The following is a 19,947-nucleotide window of genomic DNA, read 5'->3' on the forward strand; positions in this document are numbered from 1 at the left end:
ATAGGAAACTTCTAGCAGGGAGGCCTTTGAGGCAGCCCAGGCACCGCAGCCGAGCCTTCTCTGTAGAACCACCTCTGCAGCAGCAGCTCCTATTCTAGAAACAGAAACAGAAGGGGGAAGGGGCTACCAAACGCCTGTTTTGTCTCGATGCTAAAAGCAGAGGTTGTGCTTTGAGGCCCGCTGCGCGGCTCCCGCCCGGAAAGGGCGCTCCCGCCGGGCCTGCCTGTGCCTGCAGGTCGGGGAGGCCGCGGCGCGCCCGGCAGAGACCAGGAGACGATGAGGGCCTGCAGGGTAACGTTCCCGGGGAGGAAAACCACAGATCTGAGCAGCAGGACATGCTTCTCCAGCACCTTAGGAGGCAAATTGTGGTCACCTTTTTTTTTTTTTTTAAGATCTTATTCATTTATTCATGACAGAGAGAGAGAGAGAGAGAGAGAGAGAGAGAGAGAGGCAGAGACCCAGGCAGAGGGAGAAGCAGGCTCCATGCAGGGAGCCCGACGTGGGACTCGATCCCGGGTCTCCAGGATCATGCCCTGGGCTGAAGGCGGCTCTAAACCGCTGGGCCAACCGGGGCTGCCCGTGTTCACCTTTATTCTAGCAGCAGCGCCCCCATTTCCTTTAGGCCACATTGCCCCCATCCCATCTCGGTGTTTGGGGTGTATCCTTCTGTATCTGCAGGACCTGGAGTGTGGCCTTGCGAGTCACCCCCTCCCTGGCCCCCGGGAGGCAGCCCCAGGACTTCCTGCTCCCAGGGAGGGGGGCCTGCATCTCACCTTCATGGGGGAGGGCCAGCCGGAAGATGACGCCAACTCAGAGGAAAACAGGACCAAGAGCTAGACAGATGCCTGGCTACCTCACTGGACGCCTGTACCCAGCAGTGCCTGCAGCTACAGCCACCACTCCTTGGTAACAGCTGCCTGGGTGACCTGCCACTCGCAACCACGGATCCCAGCTGATAACCGGAGCCACATTAGCAACGAGCGCCATGCATCAGGCCTGAATTTCAAGCAGTTTTGGGGCAGGGGTATGTGTTTTGTTTTAAAGGCTATAAATATTGGTTGAAGACTTCTAGAACCTCAGGTTCTTAAGCCCTTTGGATCCCTTTGGGGTCATTCAGGACTCACATAAAAAAAAAAAAAACAAAAAAAAAAACAACCACACAGTAACATTTGGCAGCTCATTAGTTTAACAGAGACTTAAAAGTGATTATATCCATCAGCAGAGCACCCCTGAGTTTTGCTTATATATAGAAGTTTTGTTTGTTTGGAACATGAAAGAGACACAAGGAAGCATTACCTGTGTGAAAAGTAGCTCTCATGGTCAGTTTACTGCAGGAGGTGAGGAGCTGTATGGCCTCATGCGAGTTTGTGTTGCTCAGAAGCCACCAAAGACACCTGCTGTTCAGTCCTCCCCCCACAGAGGCCCCTTCAGGGCATCCCGCTGTGCAGCTCCCCCTTTCATGTGCATTGATTCCTTTTCTTTCCCTTGGGTGACCCTCCTGAGCACAAGTGACCCACAGTGTACAAGTGTATGTGGTTCAGGACAGCAATATCTCCAAAATCATCATTTGAGAGGGAACATTTGGGTCAGGAGCCTGCGGGGTCCCCTGCAGCTTGCCTATCTGCATGTGAACCCCCGTCTGGAGCAGGACTTGGGAGGAGCCTGCTCTTCCGTGTCACCAAGCACTCGGAGCATGTACGAGCTGGTGTAGATGAGCAACTGTCCAGTCACCTGGGCGGCGTGGGACAGCAGCCGCAGCAGGCTCCTGCAACAGAGAGGAGACAAAGGCAGTGTTGGGCTGGGAGTTCTGGGCCAGCCTGGGGGCAGACAGTGCACGAATTCCTCAGCAGCATCCCCCCCCCAAACGTGCCCTCCCAGCAGGCACTGCTCCCATTGGATGCTTTAAGGGCCCGCTCCCCAGCCTGCCAGGGCTGGCTGATGTGCAGATGCTGATCCAGGAACCTGGGACCACCTTTCCTCGAGCCACTTTCAAACGTGGCCTGTTGTTCAGTAATTAGGACGCATGAAGTAGGCACACCATGCTCTTGAGAGCACATGGTGTGTCCTGCTCTTTGGCTGCTTGCTTACTTTGGCCACTTTGGGTGTGTGGGGCTTGTTATTAAAGTCAGGCAAGTCAGGCATGAAAGGAGAAGCCAGGCTGAAGGAGTGACCCTGTGACTCAGTTTGCTTAGGGTGGCTGGGACATCCCAACTGTGGCCTGTTCCTGGCATCTAAGCCCTCAGGCTAGGCCTGGCATTCCTGTTATTTCAGATGAAAAAAGTGGCTTTAACTCGAATTCTTACTCTCTGGAGTCCACAGCAAAAGGATTTCATTGCAGTTTTAAAGGCCCCGGGGGTCAGCGGCACTGGTCGGGGTGGGAAGGGGTCCTGGCCCCGGGAGCCCACCACAGGACCTGGGTGTGATGCTTTCAGTGTGGCTGCTTGTGGTGCCATCAGATCTCAAAGGGTAAGAATTAGGGACAAGAGGGCCAAATCTGCCTCTCGAGAAAGACTTTGCTGAGGCAGGATTTTGGGGGAGATTTACTGTCTTCATTATACATAATGTTCTTATCTCACTTTAGAAAATCAAGCAATCAAGCTATTTTCTCCCATCTCAGCAAGAAGAGGAAGCTCTCCCAGGAGTCCAGATTTCAAAATGGGGACAGGGACAGTTGTCTATGAGTTGGCAACTGGTGGGTCTGAGCAGGAAACAGAGGCCACTGGGAGCCGACTCTATCCCCAGGCCCGCAGCCCCCTCAGAAAAGGCCAGTCTCTTTTCCAGAGCATTTCCTGCCCCACACTAGGCTCAAGGATGCCCAGAGTGGTGCTCATTGGGCCATGGAGAGAAGGGACCAGCGCCCTCTGAGAAGCAAGGGGGTGGGGGGCCACCCGCAGGAGCTGTGCGGGGAGCAGCGCTTTGTCAGGGCCACAATCAATCGTTTCAGACTAGCTTCAGAGGCCTCCTGTCACTGTGTCTCCCCCTCCATCCCTCCCTCCACGGCAATTAGGTATTTAAAGAGGCTCAGAGAGGTTAAGCGGCCCCATTAAAGGTCACATAGCTGGCTGCTCAGAGGCAAGGCTGGGAGGGCCTGCAGGTGGCCCCCTCGGTCCAGGGCTTGGGGGCGGGCTGCCCAGCCTGGTCACAACCACAGAACGTTTCTGGGGAATGTACAGAACGTGTTCAGATTGATCCGGGGTATGGATTAGGGTCTGTGTTCTACAGGCGCCCCTGGGAGGCCATGCTGCCAGCCTGCCCCCCCCCCCCACCACAGGTGACAGTATGTGGCAGGCCTAAATCGCAGGGACTCCAGCTGCCATTGCTTAGAATAAAGGCTTTCAAATGTACAGCCCTAAGTTTTTAAAAGAAATTCAGTTCTTCTCTATATTTTTGCGTTAGTTGTTTCCATTCAGTATTTGATGGTCCTTGGAGAAAAAAAGCCGTATTTTGGCTCAGGACGTTGTTTTCTGACTTAAGTCTGTGGCATACACCTACTACAGAACAACACGAGTTAGTGAACGTCAGCAGCTGCTGCTCAGGTCAGGGCCTCGGCAGGGCAGGGCTGGGCCATGCAGAGCAGCAGGCGGGGCACGGGCCACCCGGGTAGGGCCACGTGCAGCTCCCAGACCCCAGCTGAGCCCTGAAGTCCGTTACCTCAGCAGGGCTTTGACTCCAGTACAGCGGATGTCGTAGGACACCGAGTACATCTCATACATGGTGGCCTTCACGTTGAGGCAGCCAATGACATCCTTGGGGGTCAGCTTGTACAAGTCGAAGGTGACTCTTGCTATTCCTGCCTTCTTTGGTTGCTGGCGAGCTGGGGTGTAGTTGGCACCCTAGAATCATAAGGGGAGGGAGAGACTTTAGGAGCATCTTCAGCTTGGACGTGCAAATTCTATCATTCTGGGTTTTTGCTAGTTTTGACTTTGCTGTCCTAAAATCTGTTAGTGACAGAGCTGCTAATTGCCTGAGGGATATTTTTAGCAGATCAATATGCTCCAATGTGCATGTCCAAACCCTTAAAGTATTCTTCCCTAAGCTACTTTCAGTTTAGTGACTTGAGATGAGTGCGGTTTGGCTCTGGGGCCTGGGCTGTAGGATCCAGGATTCACGGGATGGCTGTGCTGCTGACACGCGGTATGGAGCACACGCAGCCCAGTCACTCAGAGCCACCGTGGTCGCTTGACATGGGCGATCTCATGAATGTAGCACAGTCTGCTTAATGAGGAACAGGCAGCAGTATTTCCATTTCACAAGAGGCTGCCAGGCAGACAGCTTCACCATCAAGGGTGAAAACCTCCCAGGGCTTCCTGTGCTTTCTAGTCACTGCCCTGGCAAAAAGCAGACCTCCTGGGGACACAGGATAGTCCTCATGTAGGTCCTCCTGAAATATCAGCTGAGCCTTCAGGTCAGAGGAGAAAGCCAGAGACCTCTGTCGAGCCTTAGGTTTATAAGGAGCACTAGAACATCTTCCCCACAGAAAGCTTTGTCGAAAGCAAGGGAATGAAGCTGTGCCAGGTACGAATGTCTCCCTAGGGCTTGCTCCTCACACAGATCTTGTAGATTCAGAATTCAAATGTATACAACCAACAGTGTTACGGTCTCAGGAACCTCTGGGGTTGAGAGTAGTTGAGGCTAGAAATGTTAAATTCATCAATAACAATAATGACTATATGTGAAGTTAAACCATAAATTCCCCTAAAAGTACCCAGACCCTTCTTGCTGGAGCCACCCTGCTTACCTCCCACACATGTTGACATACGCAACAAGAGATTCTGGGGGTGGCCCATTGTTCAATGCACAAGAGGTCCTGCTGCCTCTTTACGGGGTATTAACGGTCCCCCGTTTAGGAAACATTATTTTTTTTTAAAAATAGGCTCAATACCCAGTGTGGAGCCCAATGGAGACTTGAACTCACTACCCTGAGATCAAGACCTGAGCTGAGATTAAGAGTGGGACACTTGGCACCTAGGTGGCTCAGTGGTTGAGAATCTGCCTTCCATGCAGGGCGTGACCCCAGGGTCCTGGGATCGAGTCCCCCATTGGGCTCCCTGCAGGGAGCCTGCTTCTCCCTCTGCCTGTGTCTCTGCTTCTTGCTCTGTGTCTCTCATGAATAAATAAAATCTTAAAAAAAAAAAGATCCTGGAGTGAAAAGAAGAGGTTTTTTTTTTTTTTTTCCCAAGACTTTATTTATTTATTCATGAGAATACACAGAGAGGAGAGAGAGAGAGAGAGAGAGAGAGAGAGGCAGAGACACAGGCAGAGGGAGAAGCAGGCTCCCCGCAGGGAGCCCGACACAGGACTCAATCCCAGGTCTCCAGGATCAGGCCCTGGGCTGCAGGCAGCGCTAAACCCCTGAGCCACCTGGGCTGCCAAAAAAGAAGAGTTTTACCTGTAATCAATCCAGCCACTGTTCTTTCTCACTGCCTCATGCTCCTTTCTGACCTGTAGAAGTTTGTACCTTATTCCCCCTAAATGTCTTCCTGAAGTTTTGGTCTTAAGTCAAAATCGAGCCCTCACAAAGCTAACCCGCTGGTCACATGCGTTTCTCTGACTTGCTGGCTAAGAAGGAAGAAATGAAGGCCTAGCTGCCAGGTGGGAGGGGGCTCTAGGGTTGGGCTCCCCCACCCAGGCGTCCAGGCGCTCAGGCTGAGGACGGGCGACCCCTGGTGGCTATTTCTGGGCGGCCTTCCCGCTGGCGGTAAATACAGCTGGCCTCGCTGATTTCAAAAGATAGACACACCTACAAGGTGGGTAGGGTCTTATCATCAGCGTCGAGGTGCCCATTTCCACTGGAGGGAAGCTGGTTGAAAGGCCTAAGTCGAGAGAAGACACCCACCCCCACTCGCTCATCAGGCAGGCTGGTAGGGGCTGGGCGGCCCACCACCCCCTTGAACACACCACCCTGAAGGATTATTACACCCATGGCCTCTAGGCGCCCTGCCCCCCGGCTCAGTCTCCCCTCGCTAACCCAGGTCTGTTATAAAAACCAAACACAAACTACCCTTCCCTTCTGAGCTGGTTTCCTGTTGCTCTTCGAACTACCACAAATTTAGTGGCTTGAAGCAACAGAACCTAAGACCTAACAGGTTGGCAGTCCACCGTGAGCAAGCAGGGATGCTTTCTCCCGGAGGCTGCGAGGAAGGACAGGGGCCCCCTCGCCCTCTCCAGCTTCTGCAGGCGCTCCCATTGCTTGGCTCCTCACCACTCCCCTCCTCTTACCCTGCTTCTGGCCCTCACTCTGACTCTCCTGTCTCGCTGTAGGGACCCCTGATGACACAGGTCCCTGGATTATGCAGGACCATCTCCCCAGCTCGAGATCCTTAACTTAACCACCACCTGGTAGGTCCATTCGCCAAGTAAAGCAACACTCCCAAAACATCCAGGGATTTCAATGTGGGCATCTTTGCAAGGCTGTTATTGTTTCCACAAGATCTTTCTCAAAACAAAAGTAGTCCAGCCCTAGGTTGCCCCTTCCACCCTGGTTTGGGCAACCAAAAAGTCTTTAGACATTGCCAAATGCCTCTCAAGGGGTAAGATTTTCCCCAGTTCAGAACCTCTGGTTGATGGATATCTATAGGTTCTATTGAAATCCACATAAACAAAAGCCATTTGGGGTCATCATTAATTTTTAGAGTATAAAAGGGTTCCGAGGTCAAAAGTTTGAAGATCACATGCTTAATGGATATGGCTTAATGTGATATTTTCACTCAACAGAGTTGATGAGATTTATTCATATAGATGCTGATAGCTATACTCCATGCATCTTCACAGCTCAAGAGCATCCCATTCAATAAAGAGACACTGGTGTCTTTATCCATGTGTATTTACAAAGAAACACATGGCTGGGTATCTGTGCGCTGGGTGTATGCCTGGGAGAGGACTTGCCAGGTCATGGTGGTGTTTCAGTTCTATGGGATAGAGGTACAGTTTTAAACAGCTGCTGGTGGGAGTGTAAAAGAGTTCACTGCTCCATATCTTAAAAAGAAATGGAAAGAAGTGGAAAAGCCTAATAATACCAAACCTAATGATATAAAAGATTATCTTCTTGTGGTCTTATGTTTTCCTAATCACCAATGAGGTTGAACAGTTTTTCCTGTGTTTTATTGTCCATTCCACAGATACCGGTCCCTTTTTTTTTGTCCAGTTTTCAATCAGATTGTCCATTGTTTCCATAATTGATTTCTGCAAGACTCCTAAATTTAACAAACACTAATTCTTTGTTGGACTATGTTGAAAACACCTTCTACCCACTTGTGGTTTATTGTTTTACATACTTTTTGTTATCTTTTGACAAACAAAATTCTTAATAGAGTGGAATTTATCAGTAAAAATGGTTTATGCATTTTCCTGTTAAAAAAAAAAAAACACAACACCCTAAGGATGTCCAACATGTATCAGACCTTCTCAGTCAGGTCTCCAACTTCCTTCATGGTTTCTACCTCTACCATCTTGTGCTACACATCATGGAAACTTCTTGAGACATATCTTAAGTGCTGTCTATCTCCACTTACTTTGTTATATTTTTCATTTCCAGAAATTTTATTTGATTCTTTCAAGTCTACTTTGTCCTTTCTGATTACCTCCTGTTCCTTTTTACTTTTGATTACCTTTTAGATTTCTTTGGACATTTTAAATACACTTATTTTATACTTTGTATCTGATGACTCCAACATCTGAAGTCTTTGGAGGTCTGACTTCATTATTTCTGCTTCATCTCACATACAGTGCCTTAAGTCCTTACATCCTATGATTTGATTGTGAACTCATATTTGTTGGAACTTTAGGAATGGAAACTCTTTGGCACCTAGATCAAGGCTCATTCTGAGCCTGGTTACATGGGGATACAATCAACTACTGGTTACATGGGGATACAATCAACACCAGGTCAATGGGAGGGTCACAGAGGGACCAGTTGAGTAAAGAGAACTCAGTGAATAAACTCTTTCCATTGATGCTTCCCTCTCCAGGGCTCTGGAAACTAAACTCTCAGCTTGGATGTTTTTGGAATCAAAAGTCCTGAAAACGTCATGAGAGCAGCTTGTGGCCACAGATTCTTAGGAGACACCTTTAGGATTCTCTGCTTTGTGTGGGCATCTCTAATCTGGCCCCTTACCTTGTATCAGCCCAAGACTTTGTCTCCTGTCCTGCCAGCACCTGTCAAGACTGTGGCACTTAGTCACTGAGGTGAGTGGATGGCCACAGGTGAGATGCTCACAGGTAATCTACTTCTCCAGATTCTGGCTTCCATAAAGTTTTGGCCTCTGAGGAATTTCCTTTCTTGAAGGTCAGTTAGGCATATAAAATCAGTTTTAATGTGTTGCTTTACACTTTTAGGTGTTTTATGGTGGGATCCAAGATATATATACTCCATAGTTTTCCTGGATATAGAAACCTTTATTCAATCTCTGTACCTTTGAGATCACTCTTCAGTCATACAGATACCCCTACTTAATATCACTGGCTATGTTAGCTTGCTGACCTCCTCAGGACAGAGACAGTGAAGGGTCACCAGGTCATATCTGCGTGCTTTAACAGGATCTGTAGCTAGTTACTGGCCTAAATCTGTTCCTCAGAATTATTTTCTCCAAAGCTAGTATAGCCATTCTAGAAAAAAGTATGGAAGTTCCTCAAAAAGTTGAAAATAGAACTACCCTACTTACCCTAAAGACACAAATGTAATGATCCGAAGGGATACCTGCACCTCAATGTTTATAGCATCAGTGCCCACAATAGCCAAACTGTGGAAAGAGCCCAGATGTCCATGAACAGATGAATGATAAAGAAGATGTATCTTAGTGGATATATACCATGGAATCCTTCTCAGCCATAAAAAAAAAAAAAAAAAGAAAGAAAAAAAAAAGAAAAAAGAATTCTTGCCATTTGCAAAGACATGGATAGAACTAGATGGTATTATGCTAAGCGAACTAAGTCAGGGAAAAACAATTATGTGATCTCATTCATATGTAGAATTTAAGAAACAAAACAGGATCATAGGGGAAGGGAGGGGAAAGTAAAACAAGACAAATCAGTGAAGGAGACAAACCATTAATCATAGGAAACAAACTGAGGGTCACTGGAGAGGAGGTGGGGGGAGGGATGGGGTAACTGGGGGATAGCCATCAAGGAAGGCACGTGATGTGATGAGCACTGGGTGTTATACAACAGATGAACCACTGACCTCTATCTCTGAAACTAATAATACACTATATGTGAATTAATTGAATTTAAGTTCTAAGAAAAGAACTATTTGCTGTAAATCATATAGCCCAGGCTCACTAAGATGCTTAATTACCTAGAAATACTTTTAAGCAACCTGTTGAGGGTAGCAGATTCGGTTATCAGGTGAATACAAAGTACGTATCTAGAAAGAGGGCAAGTCAACACCAAAGTGGGAAACGCTCTTTTGTGGGTAAAAAGTCTACCCCGTAGCTGCTTGGATATGTGTTTTTGCTTACCGGTGTCCACTTCTGCCCTTCCTCCAAGATCATGAAATGTGTGTTGTCTCCTAAGGTCTGAAAGAAATCTTCCGTATCCACCACAGTGCCATCTTCCTCCAACACCAGAGTGACCAGTCCGCTGGTGATAACTAAGGCCTCCAGGGTCTAGGTGGGCAACACATCGGAGACATAGAACAAAGCAGGACACTCTGCTCTGACCACTCAAAGCTACTGATTAAGTTATGGCTTCAGAAGTACTGTCTGAAGCTGCTAAAATTTTAACAGTAGAGATCTACTTAACAGGTGTCTATGACTCAGCCTTTGCTTAGAAAAAGAGAAGTTAAGATTTTTAATGGATTTATTTTCTTCAGAGGCTTCAGTGGCATGAGACAAATGAAGACATCAGGTAATATTTACAGTTTCTAAAATTACTTATTTTGACAAATAAAATGAATAACGCAGCAATATGATATTTAAAGAGCCGTAGTCTCATGCCACATATTTGAACATCTCTCTTGCTTTGGGATCTGCATGTTGGATGCTCATTTCTTATTTCCATGGGTGTCTTGGTCTGGGTTATGCATTCATAACCCAACTCCAGACTCTAGAGAGTCTGTGATTCTTCCTTATTTGGTGATCTAGGACACTGTTTCAGATTCAAGACTATTCTTCCCTGAGCTTTATAACTGAAAACAGATTTCCAAAGCCTGCTGCTTCCCCGTATCCTCCCTTGTTAAAGAAGAAAGGCTACATTGTCAGCTGATGACAGTTTTCAAGGCCTTTGCTTCTGCAGCTAAATCTTTCATGGTTCAAGGAGAGATGCGATAAAGTTCCCTTTCATTCTCTTCTCCCCTCTGACTCTCTGAGGCCACAAGAGTGACATTTATCTCTGGACTGGCCTAGTACCCAAGCCCCAAGCCCTGTGTGTGGTTCGGGGCCCTCCCGCGGGCAGTAGGGGAGGTGCTGTGGCTCCTGGCACCTTGCTGAGAAGCTCCTTCAGACTGTCAGCCATCACCCCTCGACGGCTGCTTCTGTCATGGTTGGAGACCCGGAAGGGGCGAGCCGAGTGCTTGAGGGGAGTTAGTAGGACTCTCTTGGTCTGTGATCCCATAAATGTCAGGGGCCTGGAAATGGAGGAGAAAAGTAAAAAAATATCTTGGATGTTATCTTCAAAAAGAGTCTTTGAAGAGAGATGGGAAGTACACAAAATTAAGACAATTTTAATATTTGCATCTGAAAGAAAAAATCCATAGTTGGGGATTACTGAAAATTTTATATATACATATATATGTATATATACATATACCTCCTGGTACCCAAAAGACAAACAAGTACTATATATAAATAAAAAGCACAAGCATTATCACACCTATTTTACCAGAACATTCAAAGTCCTCATAGTAACTGCGTGAGAAACAAGTGGTAAGGTATCACACTCAAATAAGAAATAAGAATTCTATTCTGCAAACGTGGCTTTTACAGCTGAGATCTTAAAAGAAAAAAAGAAAAAAGAAAGAAAAAGATTTCCAGAGGCCAGGAAGTGGCCAAGCAGAGTTAGAGAATTAGATGCACACACACAAAAGTTACATACTGTACAGCAAGACTAAGCCAAGAATTGAAAAACCAGATATTGGTCACTAGAGAAATAAACTAATTTTTAAAAATTAACTTAGCATAAATGAGAAACAACAGAACACTATAATAATTGTGGTTGGAACAACAAGAAGGAAAAGAACTCTGGGCCATATGTCACGTGACACTGGAGTAAGTTCCACATTTAACAAAGAATTCATTCAAAAATTTACATATTAAAAAACATGGAGGAGTTAAATAACAAAACTAAATCAAGACAGTTTTCCTGAGGAAAAGGATCTCTAATCCTTGATTATCAAATTTTAGTTACTTTGCAAATACTACACGCACGCGCGCGCACACACACACACACAAATACTGTTTATGTAACATTTTATATATATGGGATAAATGAGAAGCTTACACCTTTAGTAGTTATTTAACACTTTTGTTTTTAAAGATCTTTTTTTTTTAAGATTTATTTATTTATTCATTTAGAGAGAGCAAGCGAGAGAGAGAGGCAGAGACACAGGCAGAGGGAGAAGCAGGCTCGATCCCGGGTCCCCAGGATCACACCCCGGGCTGCAGGCGGCGCTAAACCGCTGCGCCACCAGGACTGCCCTGTTTTTAAAGATCTTAATTTTAAGTAACCTCTATGCCCACTGAGGGACTCGAACCTAAAACCCCAAGATCAAGAGTTGTAGGCTCCACTGACTGAGCCAGCCAGCAGCCCCAACAAACATTTATTTTGTTTCGTAAATATTAATTCACTTCATCCTTAGGAAACTCTGTAACATAGTCCTGTTTTTCTCAATTTACAGATGAGGGAAATCAGGCCAGAGAGCTGCCCCACAGACGGTAAGAGCCAGAGCTGGGATTATGACCCAAGTACCTCTTTCTTCTTGGCTTCATAAAGGTTATCTAGATGCCACACACTAAAGAGTAACACAAGTTTACATATTGGGGAACATATGAGGCTTTTGATAGCAATTAAAGAAATGCAAAGCCACCTTTGACATACTACCATATGCTTTTAAACAAACATACAAGAAGTTACTTAAAAATAACTCCATGAGTGGCAACAGATGCACCTTGTCAGTAGCACTAGGCAGGGCTTCAGTCTCTCTGGAGACCAGTCTAGGAACATATAGTTTGCATCTAGGACTGGGGGCTGTTTTACATTTAGGAATTAACCCACATAGAAATTATTTAAAAGAACATAAACATAAGTTAGCAGCATTTCAGGGGGCTCTTGCTTCGTGTCAGGTGCTGTGATAAATGACATGTGACCTCATTTAATCCCCCAGCCCCTGCGGGAATAGCAAGCTGCACTCTCCCTTCACCTGAATGGTGCCTAACAATTTCAGGTGTTCAAACAATTGTTGACAATTTGGACAAATAATTGTACAGTGACATTCAGGAGAATGAAACAAAGGGCTTTATTTTTAGGGCAACCTTGTCGAAGATACAGAATGAGGACATCACTGATGCTTATAGTAGCTTGTCTAGATTTGCCCTATGAAGGCTAAAATTCTAGAGACTTCTGTACTTTTTTAAAATAATTTTTAAAAAGATTTTATTTATTTATTTTATTTATTATTCATTATTTATTTATTTATTTATTTATTAATTATTTATTATGACAGAAAGAGAGACAGGCAGAGGAAGAAGCAGGCTCCATGTAGTCTCCAGGATCACGCCCTGGACTGAAGGTGGCGCTAAACAGCTGAGCTACCTGGGCTGCTGGACTTCTGTACTTTTTGGGAATGCCTATCACCTTGGATTTAGTACTTTATTTTATAGATATCTGTACACACACACATACATACGCATATATTGTCATTTATTTGTCTATGTTTTATTTTCCCAAGCAGATTGGAATTTCCTTGTGGACAAGGCTTCTTTGTTCTATCTCCCATAATGCCTAGACTAGCACTAGGCATATATGTTTTAAATAGTATGTGGTCTAACTTGAAGCTCTACAAATGGACATAGTGAAAATTTAATGATTTGCCAAGTAGTTTTCTATATGAAAAACTGATAGTATAGGAATAAACCAGCTCTCAAAAACTGTCAGCTTAGGGCAGCCTGGTGGTTCAGTGGTTTAGTGCCGCCGTCAGCCCAGGGCCTGATCCTGGAGACCCGGGATCAAGTCCCACATCAGGCTCCCTGCAGGGAGCCTGCTTCTCCCTCTGCCTGTGTCTCTGCCTCTGTGTATGTATATGTGTGTGTCTCTCTCATAAATAAATAAAAAATCTTAAAAAAAATTTTCAGATTAAGTTCATGCTCATAGCATGAGAGGCCAGTTTCAGGAAGGTTTCTATAAGAATGAGCGTCCCTATGCCCCAGCTACAAACTGGCATCCTAGGAATCAGACCCAGGTTGTTAGCATGGATCTGGTCTAAAGGGTGTTCAGCCAGCTTCACATTAGTGCCTCCCACCTGCTCACGTCTGAACACTCACCTTGGCCAGCTTGTGCTAGCTCCTAACATATTAACTCATGATCATTGGAACTTTACAGGGAAAGCATCACTCCATTTCTCGAATGGGAAAACTGAGGCTCAAAATGGTTTCTCAAGGTCTGTCGGTTAGGAAGGAAAAGACAGCCCCTTCCCCTTCTGCCAGCAGAGTGCACGCATTATGTGTTCCTGGTGAGGCAACGGCAAGGGGGCTGCACCAGGTCACTGGCTTCGGATGCAGACGCCCCATTGGACTGAGCCGAGACCCACCGAGGGAATCCAAGCCTTGAACCAACACAGTATGGGGCTGGCAGACAGCCTCTGAACTTTTGCCTTGATTGCAAGAAGTTACACCAGGTTCCTCGGTTACACAAACCAATGAACAAGATGCCCACGTTCTGCTGAGCTGACGCTGCAGAAAACCCACCCACTGTTCCACCTCTGGGGATCTGGTGGACGGGGGAGGGAGGACTTTCCATATTCTGCTTTACATGTAGGAGCAGGCTCTGTTGGCAACCTGTTCGTGGCACCTGAAACCTCCTCCCTGGCGAAGTCCCTCTGAGGAGGAGAGAAAGATACTAGCTCCACTCGATGCCAGACAACTGTGCAAATTAGCACATTACTTACCAACTTGACAAAGCAGACTTGCTAGATGAGGAAAAGTGAGGCTCAGGAGGTTAAGAAACGAATAAGGTCAGAGTTAACAAGTGCTAGAATAGGGGTCTGAATCCAGCTCCCATTTTTGTACCACCACGTCTGCCCTACAAGGTGAAAACCCGCTGATGGCATGAGGCCACCCTGGACCCTCACCAGCAAGGGCCCCTCTTCTTCCCACAAAGCAGGAACTCATTGCCATTGTCCATGAGTCCTTCTAGAATCTGTACTCACTGGGGCCAGGATCTCTCTGTACATTTTCTGACTTCCCCATAGCACCTAGCCTGCTGTTGGCATGCAATTTATTCACCAAGTAAAAGACTGGCTAGGACAAGATCAGAGAAATGGGAGAACAAAGTTCACGTCCTGGAACCTCAGGTCCAGGTGCTAGAGGCCAAAGGCACACCTTGTAGGCACGAACAGCTTTGACCTAGTTAGTTGTGGTCTTACACCTCCTCATTGGATGCAAACAAGCACGTCTTAGTAAGCACCAGTGCTCCAGTCACCCAGTATAGTTGATTATACAAAATCCTTATGGTCCTTTAACTTCGGACAAGATAAGTGCTGGCAGCCACTTCTGGTCCTCCCTCTCCATGCTGCCCTCAAGATAGCCATCCTCAAGAAAAAAGGATATACAGTCCATTGTTCTCCGTACCCGTTCCGTTTCCTAACTGGGAACTGGATCATTGTTGGAGAACAGGCTTATGGAGCACAACTAAAAAAATCCTTGAAGACATGAAAATTAAATCCTGCCACTCCTCTTAAGGAACAAGATAAGGGATTTGATGATTTTATTTTATATAAAATTGAGGCTTTTATGGATAACATAAAAAGGGGTTAAATGAAATTTTATATACACTAAGCCAACTTAACAATTACTATAGGAGTATTTACTAAAGGAACAGCAGGATTAACTAGCTAGCTAATGAGCAAAACAATATCGATCCAATTCACTCCTGATCCTCTTAATAGGATGATTTATGTCACTGGCCATCAGTATGATGCCTAACACCTGTTGCCAGTCTCCCCTCAATATTTTAATATGTCAGAGTTGAGAGAGGAGCTCTGAAAAGCTTTGGATTAGATCCATCACACATGAGTCACCCTCTAATCCCTGGGAAAGTGCAGACAAGCATATGAAGCAGGAAGGAAACAGCTCACTAAAAGGAAAAGAAAAACCAGGAAACAGGGTGTTCGAGGAAGCAGATTGTTTCAGGGAAATCAAGACAAAAAGAGAAGTCAGGCTTCATAGAACATTCTTAAAAACTGGGAAGGGGCATATCTCCCAGAAGTGAGGAAAACAGAGAAATCTTTGTATTTTTCCCAGAGGGAACTGAGGAGTCTCAACTAATAAACATGTGGCAAATAAAGCCATACATGGCTTTTTGCTCCAGGAAAATGAAGCTAGCTGCCACAGGGCATTAAAAAACAAACAAACAAAAAAACAACAAACAAACAAGTTTTTATGCCATCTGAGGGACTGATATTTATTCCAAAAGTGGAATAAGGAGGAATCGGATAGGCCTGGGAACAAAGTCTTCCCCAGAGAAACATTTTGGGGTCAGCAATGATGAGGTGGCTCTGTAAGGTCGTCTAAGCGCCTGCCCAGGGAAGATCCGGAGTGAAATGAATGTTTCAGTGTCTGAGTGGCCCCACATTTTCTTGTTAGGTGGAAAGGAGGAACCACACAAGAGTAAGCAAGTGCAGAAGCAGGTAGGACAAGTCAACTGAGCACTACCTCCAAAGCCTGGTGATGACAAGGACATTAGGGAGGGAAGTGATAATGTCAAACCCAGCAGTGCAGAGAAATAGAACTGAAAAGCAGTCATCAGGCCTGGCTGGATCTGGGTGAGTGGTAGGCACAGTGTGAGGGTCTAACTCAATGGCAGCAGCTGGAGGAGTGTCGGCCTTAGTGATGTTTCCTGCTCCCCAGCAGCTCCAGAGCCTCGTTATGGGCTTATGGGCTACTCACATGGGGCACCACTACCCCACAGGGACTGCTGCCGGCTCCAATCTAGGCCTTGGCCACCCTATCGAAATGCTTGATGTAGCAAGAGGATTCAGTGTAGGACCATGAAGTCTTTGGACACTTTGAAATAGACCATGGTATATCATTAAAATAGGCCCTGGAAGGAGGAAGCCTCAATAACCTGGGAGATTCACTTGTAGAAAATGCACTCCGTTGCTTATGTCACTAATAAGAAGGTGGTAGGTGGCAAAATGTGTTCTGAGATGCCAGCTGACAGGACATAGAGTTCCTTGGTCAGGGAAAGGGAAGATGTACGAAATAGCAAAAAAAGCAGCGATGTTTGCACACAGCGTAAGGTCTATCGGCTCTGTAGCAACTTCAAGGTCGGTGGGCATGCTCTCACCGACAGACACAGGCTGAGCAGCTTTGTCTGTGGCCACACGCACTGGCGAGGACATCCTTGACCTCCAGAGCTCGGCTGAGAGACCTCAGGCTGCTCTCACCATGAGCAGGGATCACAGGCCATTAACAAACCAAGGACCAGTTTAAGACTTCAGAACTGCTGACTTTAAAAAAAGATGTGAATGTGAATTGACTTATTTCTTTGGCAAAATGCAGTTATCTACTGATGAAAGACAGCGTTGGGGTCATCTGGGTTAAATTAAGGAACACCGAGGAGACAGAAAACACGGCCGTCACCTGTCACCTCGCTGTGGCTCACAGGGGTCGTTAGTCTGGACGCGGTTCTGAAGAAGGACAGGGAAGAGACGGGCTGTCCTTCAAGGAGTAGTTTGGACTGCTTTTCTTCCAGTTCAGTGGGGAAGCAGGTAGATTCCTTTCTTTCTTCTTCTTTTTTTTTTTTTTTTCAAAGAACTGCACAGTGTCCCCAACCAACGATCACTCACTTTCAGTTTGCCAAGCTCAGAGGGAATGTGGCTTCAAGTAGACATTTCCTTAGGTTTTGATTTGCCACCATTTTTCAAGCAAGTCGCTTCCACACACACTTGACCTGGTGGAAACCTCACATGCATGCATTTTGGATTTTGGTATCCTGGGGGCGGGGGCAGGTGGAAGGGCAGGGTCAGCCTTAATTCTGCAAGCTCTGCTCCCTCCTCGGTGCTCCAGGCAGTCTCAGGGAGGACCGAGAGCCTCCTTACCAGTCCTTAAAGCTCAGCCCACCACCTCCCCAGGGCTCACAAAAAGTTGCAGAATGGGGGTGTTTGCATGTTTGAGAATTGCACTCCAGACTGTTAACAGTTGTCGTCCCCTGGAGCGGGATTATAAGGGGAGGAGGAGAGGAACCAAAAAAGCAAGAAACCCAAGGCTTTCCCTTCATGCTCACATGTGTTAGTGAAGATGCATGAAACAAGTTTCTCATCCTCCCTGGTTCCTATCACTTGACTTCTGTTTTTTTTTTTTTTGTTTTGTTTTGTTTTTTTGTTTTTGTTTTTTTAATTGGAGTTCAATTTGCCAACATATAGTATATCACCCAGTGCTCCTCCCGTCAGGTGCCCCTCACCCAGTCACCCCAACACCCTGTTTTTGTTTGTTTTTAAAGAGAAAGCCAGTACTGTTCAGTCAGACGACCTTCACGTATTGGAAGCTATTTTTCTAAGTACTGAGTCCTGCACACAGCAAGGGCAGCTGCCTACAGATCACAGTAGTTTTGTAAAGTGACTCTCCCCTGCCACCCTTCCCTTCACCTCCCTTGCCCCTCTGCCTTGTGGTACAAGTGGGATTAGTCACCTCTGAAAACTTGCATTTTAAAGAACTCAAGGGTTCCTCTATCCTTCTTGAAGTATTCTGAAGATCTTTAAAGAAGCACTGGCCCTTCCATAAATCTATACTTAAAAGTTACTTCCAAGAGATATTTTATCAACAAAGACAGGCCTGGGTATGTCAGGATAGGAAGATGAGTGGAAGCTGGGTTGGGGTGGCAGGAAGTGCTGCGGTGACTTCAGCCCCCAGGGGGTGGCAAAGCCCAGGAAGGAGGATGACTCCACAGGCCTCTGCGGGCCCAGGGTGGCGTTCTCGAATGCGGTGAGGACGGGGAGCCTTTTCCCCCAAAACACCCCCTGGGAAGCCTCGGTGGGCCCATCAAGCAGGGGTCGGGCGCGTTCAGAGCCCAAGGGGTGCTTTTGGCTCAGTCCGCCCTCCCGGTGGAGCCCAGAGGCCTCCCTCATCTTTAGGGGTAAGCCTGGACTCTGCCAAAGCCGCGGAGTGTCCCCGGCGCCCCAGCTCCCGTCGATCCCGGGGACCCTGGAAGCCCTGGCCCGCGCCCCGTGGAGGCGCCGCCCGCCTTTCCCAGCACGAGGCCCTCATCTGCACCTGCTGCCGCAGGAGCAGCAGCGAGAAATTCAGCCACTCCCGCTCTCACCACTGCCACCTGCTCCGTGGATGCCCGTGCGCCTCGGGGGCGCCACACCTGGCGCTGCGGCCAGCGGGGGAGGGAAGGGGCCGCGGCGGGCTGCGGCTGGGTCGGCCCCGCTGCGCAAGGCGTGGGCACCAGAGGTAACCGGGGGCTGCGTGGGCTGGGACGGGGCCTCGGGGAGCCGCGGGTCGGGGTGCGCAAGGGGTGCCGGCGGACCCCGGATGGAGGGAGACGAGGGGGCTCACGGAGGTGCCAGGCACAGGGACGCGGGGCGCAGGACGCTCGGGGATGCCGGGTGCAGGGGGCACGAGGGGCGCGGAGGCTGCGGCGCTGGCGGGGCGCGGGGCGCGGGGCGCGGGGCGCGGGGCGCGGGGCGCAGGCGTGGCCGCGAGCCGGGCCAGCGCCGCACTCACCTGAAGAGGGCTCCGGCGTAGTCCCGGGCGGTCTCCATCGCTGGGTCCCCCTCGCGGGCTCGGCCCGGCTCGCCCGCGCGCTCTTAAAGCCCCGCCGCCAGCCCCGCCCCGCCGGCCCGCCCAGCGCCCAGCGCCCAGCGCCCAGCACCCAGCGGGGAACTCGGGAGCGCCGGGCCCCTGGGGGAGCGGCCCTCGCAGACCAGACCGCTGCAGAGGATGGTGCCCGCGACTCTCGGCCCCCAGCAGCTCCGCGGGTCCCCCGCCCCCCATGGTCACTGGGAGCCCAGGTTTGCCTCGCGCTTCCCCGAGACGGGGTGACTGGAGACATCACCAGCCTGCGCAGTGCTGACAGTGAAAAGGTAGATGTGTCGCTTTCAAAGCCAGGCCATGGGGGGAGAGGCCCGGGCGGGGGAGATGAGGTGCAGGATGAGGTGTGTCCCCCGCCTGGTCGCGCTGGGTTGGCGCCAGGACTGCAGCCCCCTCTCCGGGCTCCGCCGTCCCCATTCGGCCCCAGGCTCTGCAAGCCAGTTGGCAAGGTGAGAAGGTTGCTGCGGACACCTGGACGCATAGCCCTACAGGTGCTTCGGGAGCCTCGGCTGCCTTGCTGTTAGGTTGCTTCATGGCTGTATCATGGGCATTTGGGGCAGTGAGAAGTGACTCAGGACGGAGGGGTAAGGGAACGGTTGCACTTTGTTAGTCTTTTGGCTATAGGTAAGAGACTTTCTCAGAGTAAGAAAGGCAGGACAAAAACCAAGCCAGGGCAGAGGCAGAGGCAGATTTTGTTCACGGCCTGCTTGCACGCGTCACCGTACCAGAAGGTGCACCTCTGGCTTGTTTTCCACCTCAGAAGGGGGCAGGGGGCTTGCCAGGGGTTCCAAGGAGCTCTTACCTACACAAGCAAAGCAGAAGTCCCTTGAGTAGGTTAGGTAGTGAATCAGTCCCTTACTTCCAGCCCTTTAAAAAGCAGAAACTTTCTAGGATATAGAGTTGCTAGTGCAGACTATCCTGCACATAGTCAGGTGACTGGTTCCGTAAATTCTTAGTAACTGCCGACTGTCCTATTGTGAGTGGT

At 48.3% G+C, this 19,947-nt stretch overlaps 1 protein-coding gene across 1 annotated transcript; it reads right to left on the bottom strand.

Moving 5' to 3' along the window:
* Positions 1-1,163: 1,163 nt before the first annotated feature.
* On the bottom strand, positions 1,164-18,998 carry CIDEA (cell death inducing DFFA like effector a). The gene is made up of 5 exons (XM_072828662.1): positions 18,876-18,998; positions 10,417-10,561; positions 9,456-9,602; positions 3,652-3,833; positions 1,164-1,765 (listed from the first exon to the last, which is right to left on the bottom strand). The coding sequence occupies exons 1-5, from the start codon at positions 18,911-18,913 to the stop codon at positions 1,618-1,620; spliced, it is 660 nt and encodes a 219-aa protein (XP_072684763.1). The 5' UTR covers positions 18,914-18,998; the 3' UTR covers positions 1,164-1,617.
* Between the last annotated feature and the right edge of the window lie 949 nt (positions 18,999-19,947).

The sequence above is a fragment of the Canis lupus genome, chromosome 6 (assembly GCF_048164855.1).
Source record: "Canis lupus baileyi chromosome 6, mCanLup2.hap1, whole genome shotgun sequence".
NCBI lineage: Eukaryota > Metazoa > Chordata > Mammalia > Carnivora > Canidae > Canis > Canis lupus.

Coding starts and splice junctions, on each gene's coding strand:
- CIDEA (XM_072828662.1), bottom strand. CDS start 18,913: ATGGAGACCGCCCGGGACTACGCCGGAGCCCTCTTCAG. Junction 10,562..18,875: donor TACGCCGGAGCCCTCTTCAG/GTGAGTGCGGCG, acceptor CTCCATTTCCAG/GCCCCTGACATTTATGGGAT. Junction 9,603..10,416: donor TGAAGGAGCTTCTCAGCAAG/GTGCCAGGAGCC, acceptor TTGCCCACCTAG/ACCCTGGAGGCCTTAGTTAT.